The sequence below is a fragment of the Panthera tigris genome, chromosome B1 (genome assembly GCF_018350195.1).
Source record: "Panthera tigris isolate Pti1 chromosome B1, P.tigris_Pti1_mat1.1, whole genome shotgun sequence".
NCBI classification, from domain to species: domain Eukaryota; kingdom Metazoa; phylum Chordata; class Mammalia; order Carnivora; family Felidae; genus Panthera; species Panthera tigris.
This window is the reverse complement of record NC_056663.1, coordinates 76029154-76049571: the sequence shown is the minus strand read 5'-3', so window position 1 is coordinate 76049571 and position 20418 is coordinate 76029154. Positions and strand designations below refer to the sequence as shown.

The window sequence follows — 20418 nt, the reverse complement described above, 5'->3', positions numbered from 1 at the left end:
TGAAAACTACAAAACATTGATTAAAGAAATTAAGGAAGACCTAAACAAATGGAAAGACAGTCCAAATGCATGCAGTGGAAAACTCAATATTCCCTAAAGTTATCTACACCTTCAACACCTCCCATCAAAATCCCAGCTTGCTTTTTCACAGAAAGTGACAAGCTGATCCTACAATTAACACAGAAATGCAACCAATCTAAAATAGCCCAAAAAATCTTGAAAAAAAAGAACAAAGTAAGAGGACATATATCCCTATTTCAAAACTTATTACAAAGCCTCAGTAATCAAGACAGTGTGGCCGTGGTGAAGAACAGACATACAGATCAAAGGAAAAAAAGTCCAGATAAATCCTTAACACTTACAGTCAAGTGATTTTTGACAAAGATGTAAAGGTATAATTCAATGGGAAAGAATACCCATTTCAACAAAGAGCAGTGAAATCCACATACAAAATGATGAATTTAGAATGGGTGATGGGCATTGAGGAGAGCACTTGTTGGGATGAGCACTGGGTGTTGTATGTAAACCAATATGATGATAAATTATATTTAAAAGAAAAAAGAAAAAAAAAGATGAATTTAACCCCTATCTTATCATTTTCTCACATCACACAAAAATCAACTCAAAATGGATCACAGGCCTAAATGCAAGAGCCAAAACTACGAAACATCTTGAACACAGGATGTAAATGTTCTAAAATTAGACTGTGGTAATGCCTGCACAGCTCTGTAAACTTAATGAAAATCACTAAATTATATACTTATATTAAGTGAATTTTATGGTATATAAATTACACCTCAACAAAGGTGTTTAAAAACGAGTCATCTCTAAAATATCACAATGACTATTAAATAAATTCCAAAAGAACTACATAGCATATTTCAGAGCCAATAAGGCTAGTAATAGCTACATACAAAAAAAAAAAAAAAAAAAAAAAATTTACAAGGTTGGAGTATGATAACTTATCTAAAATTACAAATATTAAAATAATAGCAAATACTTATAACAATACTCAATGTGCCACACATTATTTTAAGTGATTTATAAGTTTTTATTCATTTAATCCTTGCTACAGTGTAGTTTCCCCATTCTACAGAGGAAAAACTGGCACAAATAGGTTAAAAAAACTTGCTCAAGATCACAACAGGCTGTTGGGTTAATGAATGATTTTTTTTCTCCTTTCACAAATATCTTTATATTACTACCATTATGCATTTGAAAAGAGTAGTGAACATCATTGGCTGCCTATCCACTATCCAATTATCCTTTCAATTTCTTACCCGGATTTTTGTGTATCCACCTCTCCCCATACAGCCCATGTACTTCAGAGAAAATTAACCCCATCCTTAGGTACAGTACTTGGTCCTGGTTTGCTTAAGCCAATCAGCCATTTCAATGACCACAGTCACTGGTTCAGTAGTCCAGTCAGGACTCTTGTTTGGAATGTCAGGACACTGAGGCTCTCTCCTAAGAGATGTGAACAAAATATGTATGGCCCAACCATCACTGGCAGCCATCCTACAACCATGGGAGGAATAACAACAGACTGAAGAAAGCAGAAAAGAAACGGAAAGAAACTGGTATTTAATATTACTGTGTTACTATAATCTTGCCCTACCTTTGGACTTGGAGATAAATGAGCCTTGCAAATCCTTTTTATTGTGTTTCAAACAGGTTCAAGTTTTCTATCACTTATAACATGATGGAGGGCACATTAACAAGTACGTTACATGAGTATCTTTCTAATAAAGGTTCATATAAAGGCTTGAAAAATACCTACAATTTTATATGTCTCACACAGCAGTTTGTAATCTTTTAACTGGAAATTTTAAAATGTGGTTTTTTAAAATCTAGATTTCCAATTCTTCCTGAAAAATCAAAAGGTATGACACCATTGGGCCCATGTTAGTGCAGTATAACAACCAAGTAGAACAGAAGCTGCCCCTTTAAGTCTACAAGAACACTCTCTAAACACAAGTCAATAGTAATGGAGCCTCTGTGTGAGGTGCTCAGCTCCTATAGGCATTAAAAGTTTGCACCATTAATATTTAGCAGGACCTATATCAAATGACATGTAATGAGTCATGAAAAATGTATTCTACCTTTTAAACTTTAACATTTTAATTAAAATCATATACTTTTTTAAACAAATTTCATGAAAACATATATTTGCCACCAGCTCATGGGAAACACTATTCTTGAACTGAATACCTTTAAATACCCGATGGAAGCCTTAAACTCAGCAGCAAGTTCTTGGAAACATGCCAATACATTAATTACTCTGGGTCCAAACGTCTGACAATTTTTTTTTTTTAGCACACAGATGAAAACAAAATGAAATGGTTTTAAGTTGCAACAAGAAAAATGTAAAAGTTGACTACAAGTTTGAAATACCTGAATACACAAGTGTACTATTAATCAAAACTTACCTATAAAACAGATTTGCAAAAGAAATTACGAGAACAGTGGTAAATTTCAAAGGAATTTACAGGAGAGTAAGCTCAAGCTACATTAGCAAAGTTAGGAAGCAGTACTTTGTAAAGACCTCTGGATGTATGGCTCTACCACTAATTTGGACAACTCTAGGGGAAGGGAAGTTAATTTTTTTTTAATTTTTTTAATGTTTATTTTTATTTTTGACAGAGAGAGAGAGAGCATGAGCAGGGGAGGAGCAGTGAGAGAGGGAGACACAGAATCCAAAGCAGGCCCCAGCTCTGAGCTGCCAGCACAGAGCTGGACACGGGGCTCGAACTCACAGACTGCAAGATCATGACCTGAGCCGAAGTTGGACACTCAACCAACTGAGCCACCCAGATGCCTGGGGAAGTTGTTTAATTTTAACAGCACAATTATTATAGTTTAAAGTAGCTTAACATAGGGGCACCTGGGTGGCTCAGTCGGTTGAGTGTCCGACTTTGGCTCAGGTCACGATCTCGCGGTCCGTGAGTTCGAGCCCCACGTCGGGCTCTGGGCTGATGGCTCAGAGCCTGGAGCCTGCTTCCGATTCTGTGTCTCCCTCTCTCTCTGCCCCTCCCCCATTCATGCTTTGTCTCTCTCTGTCTCAAAAATAAATAAACGTTAAAAAAAATTTAAAAAAAATAATAAAGTAGCTTAACATATAATCAGTAAAAAAGAATCAAAAGTACATAATCTATTTTAACAAAATGCCTGGAAAAATAGGAAAAAGTTATCACAGCTGTAATAAGTTTAAACTTAACTAATGAAAAATCCAGTGAAGATAGGTTAAAGGAGGTACACACATAAGGATTCAGTGACACTGTTAATAAACTGGTTTTTTTTTAGTTTATTTATTTTGAGAGAGTGAGAGCATACACGTGCACAAGAGGGGGAGGTGCAGAGAGAAAGGGAGAAAGAATCCCAAGCAGGATCCACACTCAGTGCAGAGCCTGACACACTGACGAGGGGCTTGGGGCTTGATCTCATGACCCAGAGATCATGACCTGAGCCAAAATCAAGAGTGGGCCACTTAACTGACTGAGCCACCCAAGTGCCCCTATACTGGTTAAGGTACATAGATGGCTCACAGAGCTTATATCATTATAATATTTCATTACTTATACATATTATATATTCTTCTGTCTGTATTCTTTTTTTCACAATTTTATAAATCTTAACCCAACATAGTGACTATAAAAAAAGTTAATGATAGACTTTCCCCATCCACATGCCAAGTAAAAAAAGTGAATGACCAGAAAAATGTTTTTGCTTTTAAGCAATTTTTTTTTTTTTTTACTATTTAATGCAGTTATATGAAAGCTATTTGAAAGTTAAAGAGGAATAAATGAATTCTACTGATGGAGATTTCATCATTAATATTTATTTAGCAGGACCAATGATTTTTGTGTCCTTATACTGGGGGCAGTTATGCCTCAGCTATACCTACCTGCTCAGAGAAGCAAACAATTCTACATTAACTCAAGAGACAGATGTATTCCTGGAAAGGTTGCCATTATACACAAATTGTAGGCAATCTATTTAACATTTCAGTCTCGATCTCATCCATAAAATGAGATCTATATTAAATAGTTGTTCAAAGAAATATTTAAAAACTTATGTAAAGCACTTGGCCCATTGCCTGGCACACAGTAAACAGCATAACTTGTAAAATCACAACTTTTAATGTAACTTCCTTCTCTGAGCAAAATTAAGATTAAGGCTGATAACTATCAAGAAATATTTAGGTGCTATAGTATTAATGACATTGAGATGGACTAGCTTACCAGATACCTAAAGTGTCAGTTCTCAAGATTTTCTAAAGCCTGGCAAACAACCTACATATCCATGAAGAAACATGAAAAGTATTGTAAGGGAGAATGGAAAAGGGAAGAACTAATCTAATCCTCTGCTCTACAGGAGAAGAGAATGACAGTAGAGAGGAGGTATAACTCAACAGATTTTCCCTCTCTTTTTACCAGACACCTATTACTCTGCAAACAAGCAGCTGTGCGTGATTTAACCAATAATCTTAAAATCTCTACCAGACCCACAATTTTAGGCAGCATATAAGCAAACCATCACTACAGAATTTGGATATTCCTTAATAAAATGCAGGTGACTTATGGTAGGTTATCCACCTCCACACAGGGCATTCAAAACAACAAAGGAGTTCGGGTCACCTTGGTGGCTCAGATGGTTAAGCGGCTGACTTTGGCTCAGGTCATGATCTCAGAGTTAGTGAGTTCAAGCCCCACATGGGGCTCTGTGCTGACAGCTCAGGGCCTGGAGCCTGCGTCAGATTCCGTGTCTCCCTGTCTCTCTGCCTCTGCCCCACTCACACTCTGTCTCTCTCTCTCTCTCTCAAAAATAAATAAACATTAAAAATTTTTTTTAAAAAAATAAAGAACAAAGAAGTTTGAATCCTCCTTCTGCCAGAGGAATGTTGTTTTTCATACACAAACAACTAATTATGGGCTCTATCACTACCACAGATTTCTGTTTATCATCCTAGGTACACGAGGTTTAGAAAAAAAATAAAATCTTGGAGCGCCTGAGTGGCTCAGTCACTTAAGCATCGACTTCAGCTCAGGTCATGATCTCACAGCTCATGAGTTCCAGCCCCGTGTCCAGCTCTCTACTAAAAGCTCAGAGCCTGGAGTCTGCTTCACATTCTGTCTAGGTCTCTCTCTGCTCCTCGCCTGTTCGCACGCTGTCTCAATCTCTCAAATGTAACTACACACTAAAAAAAATTTTTTTAACAACAACAAAAAAAATCTTTAAAAAAGGTTTTTGAGAAGTGCCTGGGTGGCTCAGTCAGTTAAGTGTCCTGACTTCGGCTCAGGTCATGATCTCACGGTTTGTGGGTTGGAGCCCTGCCATTAGGATCTCTGTCGGTGCAAAGCCACTTCAGATCCTCTGTCCCCCACTCTCTCTGCCCCGCCTCTCCTCCAGTGCACATGCGCTCTCAAAAAATAACTGAACTTTAAAAAAAAAAAAAAAAAGGTTTCAAGTTTACTTTGAGGCAAAGGAATAAACCAATTTACCATACATCTCCTTAAGACTTACAAACTTTTAAAGACCATAAACACAAGATCCCCAAAGTTTTGATAATTGTTGAAGCTGCATAAGGAATACCAGAGCAACTATCCTATTTGTATATTTGAACATTTCCATAATATTTAGTTGTTTTTTTTTTTAATGTGGGTGGTTCCAGTCAGTTGGTTAGGCATGTGACTTTGGCTCATCTCACAGTTCATGGGTTCAAGCCCCACGTTGGGCTATGTGCTGATAGCTCAGTCTGGAGCTTGCTTTGGATTCTGTGTCTCTCCCTCTCTTCCCTGATTGTGCTCTCTCAAAAATAAATAAACTTAAAAAAATGTGTACATGTGTATTTATATGTAAGCTTCCAACACAACAAAATGGTAAAGAAATACCCTAGTGTTCAAAGTTTTTATACTCCAAAAGTAAGTGATTTCATCTAGTTCCTTTCTCATTCTAGAAGTTGTACTGCAAGTGACCAGACTATTGGTAAAGGTCTAGTGAAGGAAATAATTAACCGACCTGGAATAAAACAAGCCTAACCTTGAAAACACAAAGGCAAAAGGGAAGGGCGCTAAACGGTTATTACAGCTATTTTGTATTCATATTTGTTCCCATCTGTTATCTTCTAACACAGGTAGAAGAGGTGGAAGTAGTGTTAAGGCCCAATTTACTTTTCATTCTTTAAGTAGATGGGCAACAGAAGTTGGAGTAAAGAAATTTTAAAAATCCCCATTAGAAATAACCATTTCTAAGAACGGAACAGAGAAAAAGTATTGCATATACACCTTTCAAAAGTAACATTCATAGTTCTTAGAACCAGCAACTTCCAATGACCAAATATGCTTTGCTGCTACACATGCATTTACAAAAGAAATAAAGATTATGCTGCATCAGCCACAATCCTTTTTCAAACTGCCATTCAATTTTCACAAGATGTAACCGTGAATACATTCCAAAACTTAATTTTTGTTAGCTATGTCTAAAAATAAAATTGGTCAAGATATAAAATACTAACTTTGCAGCAAATTAATCTTTCACCAACTCTGTGAACAAAACTTTCACGTTCAAAACTTACGGCAAAACATAACCTAGGCAGACTCAAAAGGGTAGGTAGTATGTAGGGCACTTACATCATTTCTCAAGACCCAAAGAAAGTCACAAAAATTTATTTAAAATGTTAAAGAGAAATGCAGACAAAAAAAAAAATGTTTATATAATAAAAGTCCTCCACTGGAACCCCCACAAAATACTTCCAAGCAACAATTATTTCCTTAGCACAATAGTCATCTGTTCACTTTCACAAAACCTGGAGCACCTAAATCTACAAAACTCCCCTTAAACTGAAAAATACAAAAAAATCTTTCATGTAGGTCAGTAGGATTTTGTGTTTCTATCCATGGAAAAAGCCATCATCTGTATGAGGCAAGCACATGGCTCCAGCTTTAACGTCTAGTTCCCCAACCCACGGAAAAGAATATATGCTTATAAAATAAATATTTACTTACCAGGTTAAAGACAGTTTCTACAATATCCCTATTGGATACTTCTCCAACTTCAACCAACCCCGTCAACACGGCAAATTTCATTCTGATGCCCCTGATGGGGAGCCCTGGTTTCAGGGACAATGCACCCTCTTCAGTAGAGGTTTCTTCTTTCCCTCCACCTCCCCCGTCATCACCTGTTGGTGGCGGGGAAGGGACATTGTCTTCACTAGCCATTGCTAGTTCGCGAGAAAGGACAACTCGGAGTCACTATGGGACAGCAAATGCTGCACTAGCAATAAGCACACACACGCAACACAAAACGAAAAAGGTCACTCTTCCAAGTTGTGGAGAAACCCCAAAAGCAGTTGATGGGTAAAGTCCTTGGCGTCACCCTCCTCCTCTTGGAGAATATTTGTCCAATCTCTCTCCCCGAGGCTGACAACAACGCCAAACCCTATTGGAAGATTAGATAAATGTTAAATACGCTAGGTTTTGTTTTTGGGGTGGGGGGGGGGGGAGAGGAGAATAGTTATTGCCTGTGAAATAAGTTACTAAAGGGACCCCACTACCCGACACCCGCTACCCCCCTGGCTCGAAGATACAGATTCTGAGTGAAGGCGGGTTCAAGAGGCCCCTGAACAGGTTCACTCCTCCCCCACACTCTCGCAGGTTCAGGCGCAGAGCTACCTCTCCTCACAGGTGCACGGAAAGAGAAACTGTCGCTGGAAAATGAAGGGTCCGAGGAAAGGGGGAGGGGGGGTCCCCAAGCTACCACAGAAGTAGAAAGTTCCTCCTCACCCAGATACTCCGGACTCGTCCTCACCCCCCGCCAGGGAGCCGCGAGACGGAGGTGGCGGCGGAGATCCAGGGCAGGAAAAGGCGGGGGAAAGGGGCGGTGATTATTCTCAACGCTCGGCCCAGGGGGAGGAGTGGAGCACTCAGGCACCTGAGGTTCGACGGCGAGAGGAGGGGAGGTGTGTATTGTGGCTAGAAGGGAGGGGAGGCCGGGCGGCGAAGGCGGGGAAAGGAGGGAGAAGAGAGAGGTCAGTGCACCTGGTCGCAGCCTCCAAGTTTCCCTATTCCGCTCCCCGGGAGCCCGCGGCTGCACAGAACTCCATGCTTCCTGGCCCGCCCGACCCCTGCGCTCAGCCTTTGCAAAAACAGCCCCTGCTGGCGATATGGACGCCGCAGCTGAGGCTGCTGGTGGTGGTGAGGTTGCTACTGCCACAGCTTGCCCCGCCACGGCTCGCGTGAACGTCCCTATACCCACTGAAACTACTTCTCGCCGCCATGACAGCGCCGAGGGCTGCCGGGCGCGGCGTGCGCGTGCGCGAGCGCGCGGGACGGTGGGGCGGGAGGGCGCGAAGGCGGAGGCAACCGTGCGGCAGCGTGGGGCCGCGAGAGGGCGGGGGTGCTGGGCGAGGGCTTGCTGACAGGACTACGTGTGAGGGTGGGCACCCTAGCGGGCGCGTTGCTCAGACAACACGAAATGTGTCCCGGCCCGGCAAGGAGAGATGTTTCCTTCCAGGAGCCGACTCTTCCCACACACCCCCCTCCCCGCTATCACCCCTCACCTCCCACTCCCAACCTGAGAAGGTGCTTTGACAACAGCTGAGAAGGTGATTCTGAGCTGCTTCCGTCGTTAAGTTACCATAGGGTCTCCTAGCGCGGAGAGACCCCGCCCCACGTTGCCAAGGTGTCTTCTTGGACTTGGAGAAAGACACCTGAGGGACCGCTACGAGCCAGAGAGGTGGCAGCGCTGGAGCCAGCAAGGCTGCAGTCCTTGTCTAATGGGAGCAGAGTCCCCACCCCTGACTGCCTTCAGCTGCTGCCTGCCCGCGGCGCTCCGCGAAGAGTTGCGGAGAGATTTCCACTGGGATGCCCCAAACAGCTGCCACCGCTTGGAAGGGGATGGGGCGGGGGTGCAGGGGTACGTGTCCACGAGGAATGAGAAAGATTCCTTGTTTTGCAGCTGCCGCCCCACCAAACCTCTCCCACATTCTAAGGAAGGGAGGATTCCTGAGACAGCTGCTCCAAACAGCGTGGAGGCGGGGTTAATTTTGCCTGTAGATCTCAGGGGTTTTTTTCCTCTCGTAATTTTCCAATGTGAAAGTTAGGTTCGCCTCATTCTCAGATTAGTTTAAAAGATAAAATACATTCGGATTGAAACTAGCACAGGTCATCATAATGTGTCCTTCCCTTCCACCTCCACTATTAACAAAAAGCGTTTTTCCTGATGCACCAGTGAAAAATATTAAAGAGTGGTTTTTCACCCTTATGTACTTTTTGAAGCCGTAAGGCCTTAAAAAATAATAATGGTTAATATAATTTTAGTTCGCTAAAACGAAAGTGAAGCAAAAAGTGAGGTCAAACAAAAGTTAGGAAGTACCATGGAGGGGTCAGAAGAAAAAATTGAATTGGTTTGAGAGAGGAAATAATTGCCTAAAGAAAGGGTTATCTGAGATGGGCTTGAAAAAGTAAACGGAATTTCAGCTATCACATGGAAATTTGGAGGGAGAGAGAAGTAACATGAGAAAAGACAAGAAGCACAGGAGTATCTTCTTTAGAAAAGCGTTAAACCTTTTAAAAATACTAAAAAGAATTCAACTGTGTCAAATCGCATATGGTTGCAAATGTTTGTTAAAGATTTGTTTTCTATACGTTGATTTAAATACACCAAAGATGAGGCATTTTTCTCATGATCTGAATTGGTGATTCATGTATTGCTACATCAATGGCTTGCCTTTCTTTAAGTCCCTGAAAAACGAAACCCCTCAGATTTATATTTCAGATTGTTAAATGAATACGTCTGGAATAAGAGGGACTGGGTTGTGCCTGAGGAGAGAGACAACTTTCACTAGAATTTTAACACATTTGTAGAGAAGGAGACAGGGAGGCACATTTGAGGTAGAGGCATTAAACAATGAAAGGTTTCTAATATAGCGTTTTGCCTCCCCAGATTTGGGCAAATAGTCTTACCTTGAGTATGTTAATATATCTGGCACATAACTGCTAGTATTTGCTAATAACAATAAGTGTCTGCCATTAAGAAGGAGCAGATGACAATGAACATGTCCTAAACACAGTGTGGTCACAATTATTCGATCTAAATGTCTAGGGTTGGTTTGTCTGTCATGGATTTGCCATCTCACTGTTAACACTGTTGTCCTGGTAAAACAAAAGGGGACATAAGACATTTACCCAAATATTTCCCCCAAAATTGTCAAGCATATTTTACAGTTTTTCAGAATTATTCAACCTCCTGCTTTATTTTGCCCCTAGTTAGAGTAAAATACTTGGCAAAAATTACAGGTTCACTGCGGAAGAAAGCATATGGAAGATAGAGGAGGAAACTTCACTTCTAGCCACAGTTAGAATAGCTGTGGATTATTGTTCAGGTATAAAGAAATAGAATCAGAGAGAGCTTCAGGATGAACTATCTGTCCACTACCTATTAAGCTCCTTCACAGCAGGATGCCGACCATTGTAGGTACTCAATACATATTGTTTGGATTGAGTTTTTTTTTTTAATTTTTTTTTAACGTTTATTTATTTTTGAGACCGAGAGAGACAGAGCATGAACGGGGGAGGGACAGAGAGAGAGAGGGAGACACAGAATCGGAAGCAGGCTCCAGGCTCTGAGCCATCAGCCTGACACGGGGCTCAAACTCACGGACTGCGAGATCGTGACCTGAGCTGAAGTCAGACGCTTAACCGACTGAGCCACCCAGGCGCCCCTGGATTGAGTTAAAACTCTAAAGATACTTGCTTTAATTTTTCTGGCCTGAAGATCCTTGCTTGAGTCTATACAACTACTACCAGTTAGAGGGAGCAAGATCTTGGTATAAATGGTTTAAGATAGCAGTTTTAATATTTGTTAAAATTTGCTTATATTTGTGGTACTATAATGGATGTTTTCAAGTCAAAAGCCTTTATATAAACTATCAGCAGATGAGTTTTTAGGACTACATTGCTTATATCCCTGTAGAATATGTTCAAATGCTACACAAAAAGGAAGAAAGATAGGGGGGGAAAGTTACCTCCTGTAAAGCCAGGCTCAAGTGTTGTATTACCACCTAGTTTATATTTCTCTGACATCACCATCTTGACAGAATTAAGGTCTATAAGTTTTCATAATTTTACTTGCCTTCAGCATACATTAAAACCATAGCAGGAGGGGTGCCTGGGTGGCCCAGTCAGTTAAGCTTCTGACTCTTAATTTCGGCTTGACTTCACTGTTTGTGAGTTCAAGCCCTGCATTGGGCTCTGCACTTGGGAACCTGCTTGGGATTCTCTCTCTCTCTTTCTCTCTCTCTGCCCCTCCCACACACTTTATTTTCTCAAATAAACTTTAGGGGGAAAAAAAGCAGGAAAAAGGAAAACATAGCAGGAAAAAAACAAAACAAAACAGATTCAAAACAGAAACCCAGTGCATAACTCAGAGAAACTCAAGCAAAGAGAATGTAATTTCATGGTGAAATCAAGAAGATTATTGATCTATAAACCCTTACCTATATACAAAGAAAGTTTTAACAGAAAAGATGGGATGGAATTTTCTTTCTACCAGAAAGAACACCCAACCCACCCAATTGTAACTCACTGGAATTTTGCTAGGGTATAGATGAAATGATAATTTAGGGGAAAGATAACACATGATTTGCTATGAACCTGAATGTGTATCTCTGGATTTGGAGTTTTCTTCAAATTGTTATTCCTCATAGCTTATGATCTCATAGGCTGGAAAATTCTGGTCCTGGCTTCCAGCGCCCTCCTTGTGAGAAAGTGAAAAGATTAATTAAACCTTAGTAATGTTAAATAAAATTTCTATGTTAGTACCCTTTATTGATGATATTTTTATTGGGCATTAGATTCTGGGAAAAATTAAAATTTAAAAGAAAAAGATATCACCTACTTAACAGTTGAAACTCAAAAGTTTAAGATTAAAAGTTCACGTGATTGTTCAATATCTAGAAGTTCAAAATGATCCACATCAACTTACTACATTTTGGGCATTTTTAAATTCTTTTTTCCCTCGTGTATGTCACACAAGAGGTAGAGACTTGGAAAAAGGTAACTCAACTTTCAGCAAGCATGCCAGCCAAGGCATACTTTTTTAAGACATAGAATATTAATGCAGTAGTTAGTATAATTGGCATGGACATAGACTAGGTTGGTTGATTTGTCTTTTCTATTTTCCCATCTCTATTTTGTTCTTAAATAGTGTGTAAATAGGTAGCTCATTTGCAGTGTTCTCTTATGATAGTAAGAGAACCCCACCTTTGCTATCTATGTAAGTGCATATCCCTAGACTGACTATTGGTACTGTTAGCTAAATTCTGAATTTTTGTCCAGGTGAGGTCTCTGAGAAGTCATTGTGTCCCCTGAAAGTGGTAGGTTATCATTTCCATCATCAAAATAGAAATGGGGATTCACATAAGAAATGAAATACCAGGAGAATTACTTCAAGCAGATAGAAGAAATTACTTTTTATAGCCCCCACTCTTGGGTTTGAACTTTGAATTGCTTGCTAGTACACCAACTGAAGGGAGAAAGAGGACTTCTGTCATGTGGAGGTATGCTTGGAGCATTCCTTCTTGGAACCCAAGCCACATGGAGAAGCTGTGTAAAGAACAATCATTGGCACCTGGGTGGCTCAGTCGGTGGAACATCCCACTCTTGATTTCATGCTCAGGTCATGATCCCAGTGTCATGGGATGGAGCCCTGAGTCAGGCTCTGTGCTGAGCATAGAACCTGCTTAAGGTGCTCTCTCTCTCCCTCTGCTCTCCTCTCCCCCACTCATATGTACACTCTATCTTTCTCTCTCTCTAAAATAAATAAATAAATAAATAAATAAATAAATAAATAAATAAATAAATAAATAAAAATAAATCAAGGCCCTTCAGTCAACAGCCCCAGCTGAGTCCCAGTCAACAACCAGGCCTGCCATGAGAGTCAACCATCCTGGATATTCCAGCCAGGTAGTTAAATCTTCAGATGACTGCAGCACGGCCAAAAACACAGGATATAGAATAGCACAGAATAGCACAGTTGGATACAGTTAACACACACCAAAATTGTAAGATACAATAAGTACTTGTCGATTTAAGCCACTGAATTCTGGGGTGGTTTGTTGTATAGCAATAGCTAGAACAACAACATGAGGTAAAACATGTTATGTAGTTTTGGGTTACTCCCTGACCATAATACTTTTGTTTGTTCTGAGTATAAACTTTTTAAATAATTCCAGCCTAGGGGCACCTCAGTGGCTCAGTTGGTTGAGCATCTGACTTTGGCTCAGGTCGTGATCTCACGGTTCCTGAGTTTGAGCCCTGCATCAGGCTCTGTGCTGACACCTTAGAGCCTGGAGCCTGCTTGGAATTCTGTGCCTCTCTCTGTCTCTCTCTCTGTCCCTCCCCTGCTCATGCTTTCTCTCTCTCAAAAATAAGTAAACATTAAAGTAAAATAAAACAAAATAAAATAAAATATTCCAACCTAGTCACAGCTATGCTATAACTTGGAGTCCCCATAATTGGGCCTGTATGTTAAAGAAGATGATAGCACTATATCTAGCCAGAGATCTTCAAGGGAAAGGGGAATTGTGTAGGATCAATTTGGAGTTATAAGGTCCACAGGAAATTTTCCAGGGAGGTTTTCTCTTTATTGCTAAATGAGAAGAGTTATATTTAATTTTATTTTAGAAAGTACCCATTTCCTTACAGACATTCCAAATTATTTCCTCTGTTGAGAAATGTGCAGCCACATGTAAGCAAACCTCTAAAAGTGCAGGGAAGGGTGCCTGGGTGGCTCAGTTGGTTAAGCATCTGACTCTTGATTTGGGCTCAGGTCATGATCTCATGGTTGATGAGATTGAGCCCTGAGTTAGGCTCCATGCTGACAACGCTGAGTCTGCTTTGGAATTCTCTCTCCCTATCTCTCTGTCCCTTCCCCACTCATTCTTTCTATCTTTCAAAATAAATAAACTTTAAAAAATATAGAGAAAAAAGGATTCAAGTCCACCAATAATGAAAGAAATGAAATTAATATAGTATTGAGGTGACATTTTTTTTTATCTCTCTCATTGCAAATATTTATAGTACCCAGTGTTGGCAAAGGGGACATGAGCACTCTCATTTACTGAAAATGAACACTCTCATAACATCAATGATAGGCAGTTTAGCAATATGCTGCTCTTCCACTCAAAAATGTATCCTAACCTAAACATAACCAGGTAGACCAGAAGCAGTGTTAAAATCATGTTCATTTTAGTAGTATTTATAATTTCAAAAAGTCAGAAAGAATCTACGTATCTAACAAAAAAAGAGCAGTTGGTTAGATAAATTATGGTTCTTCCATGCAGTGGAATTCGTAGCCATTAAAAATGGCATTGGAGGGGCGCCTGGGTGGCTCACTTGGTTAAGGGTCTGGCTCTTGATTTCACCTCAGGTCATGACCTTGAGGTTCATGGGATCAAGCCCCTGTTTGGGCTCTGTGTTGACAGTGTGGGGCCTGCTTGGGATCCTCCCCCTCCCTCTCTCCCTGCCCCTCCACCCAAAATAAATTTTTTTAAATGGCATTGGAGATCATTAATAGACATAGAATATTTTCATGACATATTAAGTCAGGAGACTCTTTACCTTTTTGAATCATGTATCATTGATGATGTGGTACCAATTAAAACCAAAAGAGGGGCGCCTGGGTGGCTCAGTCGGTTGGGCGTCCGACTTCGGCTCAGGTCATGATCTCGTGGTCCGTGAGTTCGAGCCCCGCGTCGGGCTCTGTGCTGACAGCTCAGAGCCTGGAGCCTGCTTCTGGTTCTGTGTCTCCCTCTCTCTGGCCCTCCCCCACTCACACTTTGTCTCACTCTCTCTCTCTCAGAAATAAATAAACATTTAAAAAAAAAAAAAACCAAAAGATATTTCAAGCAAGAAGAAATTCACTCATTAATTAAAATCATTCCCAAAAAAACATGTATTGAGTGATCCTACATATTAAACACTGCATTAGACATTTAGGTTAAAAAAGAAAAATCTAGTCCCTGCCTTGGGGATTCATAGTCTAGTCATTGGGACAGACATTATAATGCAGTATGTTAAACCTATGAAAACCTAAAAGAAAAAAGAAAAAAAAACCTAAAAAAGACTTCCAAGAAAAAGGTGATACCAGAGATGAGTATTAAAGAACAAATTGGGGGGGGGGGGGGCACCTAGGTGACTCAGTCGGATAGGTGTCCAACTCTAGATTTCAGCTCAGGTCATGATCTTGCAGTTCCTGGGATTGAGACCCATATCAGGCTTCCCATCAGCACAGAGCCTGGTTGGGATTCTCTCTCCCCCTGCCCCTCTCCCCAACTCATGTCCTCTCACTATCTTTCTCTCTCTCTCAAAATAAATAAATAAACATTTAAAAATAAGTAAATATTTTTTAAATAAAAATAAAAAATAAATAGGAGCAAGCCAGAAGAAAAAGTCAAGGAAGATTAATCCACAATATGAGAAGTCTTCAAAAAGGGGCACCTGCGTGGCTCAGTCGGTTGGGCATCCGACTTCAGCTCAGGTAATGATCTCACGGTTTGTGGGTTCAAGCCCTATCGGGCTCTGTGCTGACAACTTGGAGCCTGGAGCCTACTTCGGATTCTGTGTCTCCTTCTCCCTCTGCCCCTCCCCCACTTGTGCTCTGTCTCTCTCTGCCTCTCAAAAAATAAATAAATGTAAAAAAAAAAAAAAAAATGTAAAGAAAAGTCTCCAGAAAGGTTGGACATTTTGAACTGAGAATTTAACTGAGTCCAACTGTCACCCTTAAATAATTAGATTTTTCTGCTAGACAGAGCTATATAGAGCACTAGTACGGTTACTCTGTAAATATATATTGAAAAATATATCCTACCACCTACACTTTGATCACACCCACTTTCTAGGTATGCTTTATATATGAAGAATCTAAGTGTGGGTAACTCTTATCCCATAACAGATGGTATTGTGATTGTCTAAAATGTCATTAAAGCGTTTATTGTCCCTGCACTAAAGGAGAAATGGAATTGACTCTGTGTTTACACAATAGGCTGCAGAAGGGCAAATGAATAGATTATGATACATTCTTTGTGTGTTTGTTTTTTTAATTTTTTTTAATGTTTATTCATTTTAGAGAGACAAAGACAGAGCATGAGTCGGGGAGGAGCAGAGAAAGAGGGAGACACAGAATCCAAAGCAGGCTCAAACCCACGGACCTCGAGATCATGACCTGAGCTGAAGTCATATGCCTAAATGACTGAGCCACCCAGGTGCCCCTACATTCTTGGTTTTATTATGAATTAAAATTAGGTTATCATAACCAAGACCCCCATGCCTAAATTATAATAACTGTTACCAAAAAATGGTAAGTCTGGAAAAAGCAAGTAGGTTGTTGATAAGAAGTTAACTAGAGATGAAGCTATAGAGGTGGAGTGGACCAACGTAAATCAGGCTAAGGACTGGGCTCTACCCTGAAGGGAACCTGTTGCCTCCAGAAGATTTCAAGCTATAAAGTAATAGGACTTCACTAGCCTCTTAAAAAAATCACTAGCAGCAACCCAACCTCATTTCATATTTATTTGGGTGGAATCATCCATTGTACAGCATTAGTGGAATGCTGTGTTTATATTATCTTATAATAATTTGAATTTATAAAGGCGCAAAATTGTGTGGAATAATGAGATGATTAACATATTCATTGAAAGATTGTACATTGTGTTAGGCATTTCCCTCAAAATATTGAGAAACTGAGGATAAAGTTAAGATGTCTCCATAGTTATCATACTGTCTTTGATGAGGAGCTATGGAAGTTTATATATATGATTTAGCTGTTAAGCAAATACTTGAAGCATATTTGGAAGGTTGAATTTCTTGCGTGTGGCACACACTCCCAGGAAAATATATTGCCACTGGTAAGTACCTGAAAAATAAAATTGAACCCTTATCTCACATCACTCACAAAAATTAACTCAGGGGCACTTGGGTGGCTCAGTAGGTTAAGCATCCGACTACTGATTTCAGCTCAGGTCATGATCTCATGTTCATGAGTTTGAGATAAGCGTCTGCCTCTGTGCTTAGCATAAGACCTGCTTGAGATTCTCTCTCTCTTTCTCTGCCCATCCCCTGCTTACACACAAACACTCGCTCACTTGCTTTCTCTCTCAAAAATAAGTAAATAAACTGGGGTGCCTGGGTGGCTCAGTCAGAGGAACACCCTACCCTTGACTTCAGCTTAGGTCATGATTCTAAGGTCATGGGACTGAGCCCCATGTCAGTTTCTCTACTGAGCGCGGATCCTGCTTCGGATTCTCTCTCTTTCCCCCTCTGCCCCTCTCCCCTGTTCACTCTCTCTCTCTAAAATTTAAAAAAAAAAAAAATGTAATAATAAGTAAATAAATACACTTAAAAATTAACTCAAAATGAATTAAAATCATTTTGTAATGTTTAGTTTTGAGAGAGAGTGTGTGAGTGGGGAAGAGGCAGAGAAAGAGGAAGACAGGATCTCAAGTGGGCTCTGTGCTGTCACAAGGCTTGAACTCACAAAACACAAGATCATAACCTGAGCCAAAGCCAAATGCTTAACCAACTGAGCCACCCAGGCACCCCTGGATTAAAGTCTTAAACATATGACCTGATACTGTAAAATGCCTAGAAGAAAACATAAAAGAATCTCCTTGACATTGATCTTTGTGATGTTTTTTTGGGTATAGCAGCAAAAGTTAAAAATCAACAAGTGGGGTGACATCAAACTAAAAAGCTTCCTTCCCCATACACAAAACAACAACAAAATGAAAAAGCAAAGCTGAAGAATGGGAGAAAATATTTGCAAACCATATGTTGAATAAGAGGTTAATATCCAAAATATATAAAGAACTCATATAGCTCAATAACAAGAACAACAACAACAAACAATCTGATTTAAAAATGAACAAACTAAATAGAAATTTTTCCAAAGAAGATATCAAAATGGCCAATAGGGGGGTGCCTGCCTAGCTCAGTCAGTGGAACACGCAACTCTTAATCTCAGGGTTGTGAGTTCAAGTCCCACGTTAGGTGTAGAGATTACTTAAAATAAAATCCTAAAAAAATGGTCCATAGGTACAATGAAAAGATGCTCAACATCACTAATCATGAGAGAAAGGCAAATCAAAACCATAATATATCACCTCACACCTGTTAGCATGGCTCTCATTAAGCAAAGATAGCAAGTGTTACTGAGGATGTAGAGAAAAGGGAAACTTCATACACTCTTGGTGGGAATGCAACCTGGTGCAGTCACTTATAGAAAGCCATATGGAGGTTCCTTTAAAAATTAAAAATAGAACTGCCATATGATCCAATAATTCCACATATAGGTATATATCCAAAGGAAATGAAAGCAGGGTATCAAAGAGATCCATACTTTCATTTTTATTGCAGCATTATTCACAATGACCAAGCTACAAAACAACCTAAGTTCCCATCAGTGGATGAATGGATAAAGAAGATGTGATATACATATGTAATGGAATATTATTCAGCCATGAGAATCCTGCCATTTGCAACAACAAGGATACACCTGGAGAGCATTATGCTAAGTGAGATAAGTCAAAGAAAAATAGTGTATGATATCACCTATATGTGGCATCTAAAAAAACTGTACTCATAAAAACAGAGAATAAGACAGTGGTTAACAGGGGCTGGAGATGGGGGAGATGTTGTTTAAGGGTTCAAACTTGCATCTAGTAGGTAAATAAATTATAGAGATCTACTGCACAACATAGTGGTTACAGTCAATAATACTGTAATATAAACTTCAAAACTGCTAAGAGATTAGATCTTAACTGTTCTCAGCACAAAAAAAAAAGAGAAATGGTAATTACAGGTTGTGATAGAGGTGTTAACTGAAGCTAGGATGATAATTATATTGCAATATATAAATGTATCAACAGATTGTACATCTAAAACTTACACAATGTTATATGTCAATTGTATCTCGATTAAAAAAAAAAAAAAGCTTCCTGGAGAAAAGTACACATGCTTTGAATTTTCAAGGACAATGAAGATGGGTGCTTGGATGGCTCAGTTGGTTAAGCATCGGACTTTGGCTCAGGTCATGATCTCATAGTTTGTGAGTTCGGGCCCTGAGTTGGGCTCTGAGCTAAGCATGAGGGACCTGCTTGGGATTCTCTCTCCCCCTCTTCCCCCACTTGTGCGTACTTTCTCAAAATAAATTAATTAATTAAAAAAAAAAAAAAGGACAAAGAAGATAATGTGACTTAAAAAAAAAAAAGGAGAAAAGGTGTTTAAACCAAGATAGCAAAGAGTGCAAAGACCTTAAGGTGAGAAACAGCACAGGTTCCAGGGACTGTGGGACATCAAGGGGAGATGACCAGTGAATATTTGCAGCTGTAGTTGTAGATAGAAATGTGGTATCATCAGTAATCTCACGGTTCGTGGGTTCGAGCCCCATGGCAGGCTCTGTGCTGACAGTGTGGAGCCTGCTTGGAAGCTTGGAATTCTTTCTCTCCTCTCTCTCTGCCCCTCCCCACTCATTCTCTCTCTCTCTCTCTCTCTCTCTCTCTCTCTCTCTCTCTCTCTCTCTCTCTTTCTCAATGAATAAACATTTAAAAGTAAAAAATTTAAAAAAAAAATGTGGCATCATCCACCAGAATGAGAAAGATCACCAAGCAGAGTGTATAATGTTCGAAGGGAAAACAACTACAGACTACAGGCTTGTGGTGGGCAGTAGAAAAGCCTTTCAAAGATGTCTGAGTCCTAACCTCTGGGACATGTGAATTTGTACCTCACATGAAAAAGGACTTTACAGATGATTAAGTTAAGGATCGTGAGGATCTATATAACCCTGGATTATGTAGGTGGGCCCATTATAATCACAAGGGTCCTTATAAGTGAAAGGGGGAGACAGAAAGGTTAGAGTCAGTGAGAGATTTGAAGACCCTACAATGATGTCTTTGAAGATAGAAGAAGGGGCCATGGGCCAAGGAATTCAGGTAGCTTCTAGAAGGTGGAAAAGGTAGGGAAACAAATTCTCACCCATAGTCTCCAGAAGGAATGCAGCCCTACAAATATCTTGATTTCAGCCCAGTGAAACCCATTTTGGACTTCTGACCTCTGAACAGTAAGATTATAAATCTCTATTGTTTTAAAACAATAGAGTGGTGGGGGAGAAGTCTGACTGGCTCAGTCGGTGGAACATGTGACTCTTTATCTCTGCATCGTGAGTTCAACCCCACATTGGGTAAAGAGAATATTTAAAAAAGATAAAAATCTTTTTTTAAAAAGGGGGGCACTGGGAGGAATAATATTGACTTCTAGGAGCTGTAATTGCCTAATTCCATGGCTCTTAACCTTGGCCATGTTTTAGAATCACCTGGAGCCTTTTATAACTCCCAATGCTCAGGCCAAATAAATCAGAATCGTGATT

At 40.0% G+C, this 20418-nt stretch overlaps 1 protein-coding gene across 3 annotated transcripts in view; it reads right to left on the bottom strand.

The window, feature by feature from the left end:
* Positions 1-8222, bottom strand: part of LRBA (LPS responsive beige-like anchor protein) — a 781201-nt gene extending 772979 nt beyond the window's left edge. For 2 of the 3 annotated variants that reach the window (XM_042983782.1, XM_042983784.1), the window contains exons 1-2: positions 7782-8222; positions 7005-7437 (exon numbers count right to left, since the gene is read on the bottom strand). In XM_042983782.1, the coding sequence (XP_042839716.1) occupies positions 7005-7217 (213 nt within the window). In that variant the 5' untranslated portion in view covers positions 7218-7437; positions 7782-8222. The remainder of the gene's footprint in view (positions 1-7004; positions 7438-7781) is intronic. The other variant, XM_042983783.1, reaches the window with a different exon arrangement.
* Positions 8223-20418: the final 12196 nt, after the last annotated feature.